This window comes from Diachasma alloeum, unplaced genomic scaffold (genome assembly GCF_001412515.2).
Source record: "Diachasma alloeum isolate Michigan unplaced genomic scaffold, Dall2.0 Dall_scaffold_00386, whole genome shotgun sequence".
Taxonomy (NCBI): Eukaryota; Metazoa; Arthropoda; class Insecta; order Hymenoptera; family Braconidae; genus Diachasma; species Diachasma alloeum.
In genome coordinates this window covers 173496-177632 of record NW_021680525.1, presented here as the reverse complement: position 1 = coordinate 177632, position 4137 = coordinate 173496, and the positions used below count along the sequence as shown (strand labels likewise).

The 4137-nt window shown below is 40.2% G+C and overlaps 1 protein-coding gene across 1 annotated transcript in view; it reads right to left on the bottom strand.

Annotated features, from left to right (window-relative positions):
- Window positions 1-4137, bottom strand: part of LOC107041877 (39S ribosomal protein S30, mitochondrial) — a 78858-nt gene that overhangs the window by 49466 nt on the left and 25255 nt on the right. Inside the window, exon 2 of the mRNA XM_015262682.1 lies at window positions 1108-1700. Within this exon, the coding sequence (XP_015118168.1) occupies window positions 1108-1700 (593 nt within the window). The remainder of the gene's footprint in view (window positions 1-1107; window positions 1701-4137) is intronic.

Sequence of the window (4137 nt, the reverse complement as noted above, 5' to 3'; positions counted from 1 at the left end):
GATCACGAAGGTCATAGGAGTGCTAAGGGTCACGACGGTCATAGGAGTGCTAAGGGTCACGAAGGGCATAGGGATAATAAGGTTCATAAGGGTCATAGGGGTTCTAAGGGGACTGCCCATATATGGGTGGATGCCTATACATAGAGGGGCACCCATATATGGGGGGTGCCCATATATAGGGGGAGTGTCCCTATATGGAGGGTGCCCATATATGGGGGGGTGCCCATATATGGGGGTGTTCATATATGGGATATGCCCATATATGGGGGTGGTCATATATGGAGAGTGCCTATATATATGGGCGGTGCCTAGATATATGGGCGGTGCCCATATGAGGGGGTGCTTATATATATGGGGTGGTGCCCATATGTAGGGGGTGTCCATATATGGGGTTGTTCCCATATACGGGGGGGTGCCCATATATGGGCGGGTACCTATATATATGAGGGGTGCCCATATAGGGGGGTACCTATATATGGGGGTAGCCATTTATGGGGGGGGGCTATATATGTGGGGGAATTATACGTTTGTGGCCTCTTATGGTAAAGTATGTATAGAGCTATTGGAAAAACCCCGGTCACACCCACTCGGTCACACCGGGAGGGGGGAGCGAGCAGGGGGCGTAGCCCCCTAGTAACACAAAAAATCCAAAACTTAAATTTGAACGATTACAATGCGACAACTCCTGATAAAACATGGGGATTTTAATTTTCGTTTTAAAACAAGGCTATCTCAAAATTCATCTGAAAAATCGTCACTGAAAACTTACGTTTTCAGTTACCATCGACTGAAATCTCATGTTTTCCTTCTCTTGACAGCTGTATAAATGGTATGAATGCATCAAAAAGTACAAATAACATGAAGTAGTTCACATTGGAAGAGAAATAAAATGATTTGCGAGCTCCATGAGACTTAGAAATGGATGTGCACACCAATCTTTCACATGAATTTCGAGATACCCCAGTCTTAACGCGAATTTTGAGATTCCCTTGTTTTAAAGAGAAAATTGAAATACGCATGTTTTATTAGGCGATGTCGAATGCTTCCATTCGGAAGCAAAAATTAGAAAAATTACCACGAGAAGGCAATAAAGGAATAGATATTCACCTAGATGACAGGCTTGAGCCAACAGCCATCCCCAGTTAGCATAAATAGCCTGAGTCCTTAAAGCCACTAGTTCATCATTCCAGTTTCTGCCCATCATGTATCCACGTTTGTGATAAGACATCAATCCAAATTGATTGAGATCCCCTGGCCAAAATCCAGGAATATTCGTGCCATGCCTTCGTTTCGCGCTGTGGCCCTGTGTTCTAGGATCGTATTTGAATGTGGGAACATGGAAATCTGGATTTTCACACTCTGACAATGGGATGATCTCTTTCAAGGGTAGTTTGTGCCTCAGATGGAGTGATGGATTCCCCAAGTATTGGAAGGCTCTGTCCGCCGGTTCGTCAAGCACGTTGTTCCACCCTCTTGCTTTCCTACCGCTGATTATGTAGCGGTGGAGCTCAATACCACCAGCAAACCAGAAAGCTTCCACTCGGGGATCGTAATCAACTTGAGCTTCGCGAAGGTGGGGATAGCGGCTGGCTAGGGATGATGCTAGGATACGGTTCGCTTGTTTACCCACGAACTCGCACACTAAGTCTTCTTTTTTGATAGGGTTCTTTAATATTTCGTCTGAGCTTTCTTGGTCCCGACTGGAAAGAAGAATCTTTGATGATTGATGTATGATTCAATATAGAAATTCGATAAAAGAGGAATCAAATAATTGCCATCGAATAGAATTAATAGATTGAGTCAGTATTTCATACATGAAGTGATAGACAAGGATGAGCCCATGATCGATTTCATTGAGCGAAATTTATCAAGTGATATACGATACAGTGAATTGAAAGGATTATAGAAAAAATCTTTTGCTAAATTTCTTTGGACCTCGTAGGTAGCGAGACATTCGGGAAATAATATACCTCAATATTGGTTTACTTAATATTTTTTTCTTACTACTTTACTAAAGAATTCGTGAATTATAGGAGAAATGAGAATTTTTTGAAAGAATCATCAAAAAACAGTTCATAAATAGAAGGGAATGAATTTTTGCGGATGAAATTATTATTTACTAGAAAGAAATTTCTTTATATTGATTAAAGAAAAAATTCATACAATTGATATTTTTTCGTTGATTTGTTCAAGCTTTCACGTTTTTTTTTTCGTGAAATTGTTTAATACTCCAACAGTTCCAAAATTAATTTTTAAAAAATCTCCATTTTGCATCACTCGATTCAGCATTCAACTATATTATACTATCGTAAATTACTCTGTCTACAAAAAAATACGAATCTTTCGACTGAGATTTTATGGAGTACTATTGTACTCCATAGTACGGCAGCAATAGTTTGCTAAGTACGGAGTACCAGCAAACTATTAGTTATATCAGAGACATAAAAAATGAACGCTTTTTTTTACAAAATCAATACTAGCATCACTCCGGCCACAAGCGGACCAAGAGAGACGATGAAACCTTCCTTGGAATATTTTTTGTTCATCCCAACTTACTCTACCAAAAACCTCTCATGACGAATTTCCTATCTTAAAAACAGTAGAATGGAAGAGAGCACTAAAAAATATATAATATATAATTTAAAATCACCCTGAATTTGGCTTTAAAACGAAAAAAAAATCACTTAAGGCCCGCATGGAAGGATTTTTTTCCCGAGTGGCGATTTTACGAACCCCCACTTTGCGGTCAAAGCAAGAGGCTTTATCTCGACCACAGCTGTCGGTAACTGCGGGAATGGCCGGAAACCAAGGTGACATAAAAGTGGGCCTTGGAAGGGGCCCTGCAGTTTTTGTTTCTTATTCTGTTCGTGTTTATTTTTTCCGGTAGATCTTCTCATGGTTCTTATCAAGTTTTCGAGAAATATTTCCGATTTTCGAGAGAATTCTCCGGTTTTTGAGAAAATTCCGGAAAATTCTCCAGTTTTCGAAAAAATTATAAGGATATTTAGAGTTGTAACGAACATGTGGAGATGTTCGTTAGAAACACCACCATGACCTGAGAACATCCACCTCCGGCGACATTCAGACACGGATCGTGAGTAGAAAGTAAGAGAGAGAGAGGAATTAGGGTTTAATTTCCCACTCCGGTGTGGCCATTTTTCCGATTATCCCTGGGATAATCGAGTCGCGTTTTGCCGTTTAAGCGTGGTTATTTTTCGTTTGCTTCGCGATTCCGTTTAGTAATTTTGCGGTTTCGTTTCGTCACCGATTAATAAAGATCTGAAATTACGCATTTTTGAGGGCCCATAGGGTTATCGTGAATAAGGGCCAAATTTTAGAGTCATCCGGTAACCTTTATGGGAACCACCCTATTGTTAATCTTACGGTGAATCGATTAGGTCCGGCTGAAATGCCGGCGCTCCAAATTACAATGGATTTTACGGCGGTTAACTGGTTACGTTTTTCGGCGGAAGGTCACGTGGAACAAGTGCAACCTTTGTATCCCGTGAATTGCCAGGTTGCCTCAGAATTTTGGGAAATTTAGAGAAATTAGTTAGGAGTATTAGTCTTTTAACCCCGTGAATCCAGGAGAACCGACCCGTGGGAAGCGCCAAAAATCCTCGGTAATTTTCCGAACGTCCACCAGTTCGGCCCAGATTAATCATCATTTTCCTTATATATAAAGGAAAGCATAATGGCTGCCGAATGAAAACTCGAATTGAAGAATGTCGAATCGATTCACCGAAAGTCGAAGTCGAACGGACGTGTTCGATCATGAACGTATGAAACAGAAATAGAGTGTCGTATCGAATAAATTGCCACATGTTGTTATCTTCAGAGTCATTGCGGCGGGTGAAGACGCATTCTCATGAGAACTTTCATGAGAATGAGCAATTCGGCCGCGACAGTGCTATTTACGAAAGCACGCTAGAACTATAAATCGGATTTCTAACCTCGAATAAGAAACGAACACCGTGTATACATTAAATACATCAGTGCATATTTTCTATAATACACGCATTTGTTTATAATTAGTGGAATGGGAAATGATTTTTTGGTGATAAAAGTTACGAGCTGACAAGATTAAATTATAGATGATTAATGAACTTGAATGTCGAGAATGAATTGAAAAAAAAA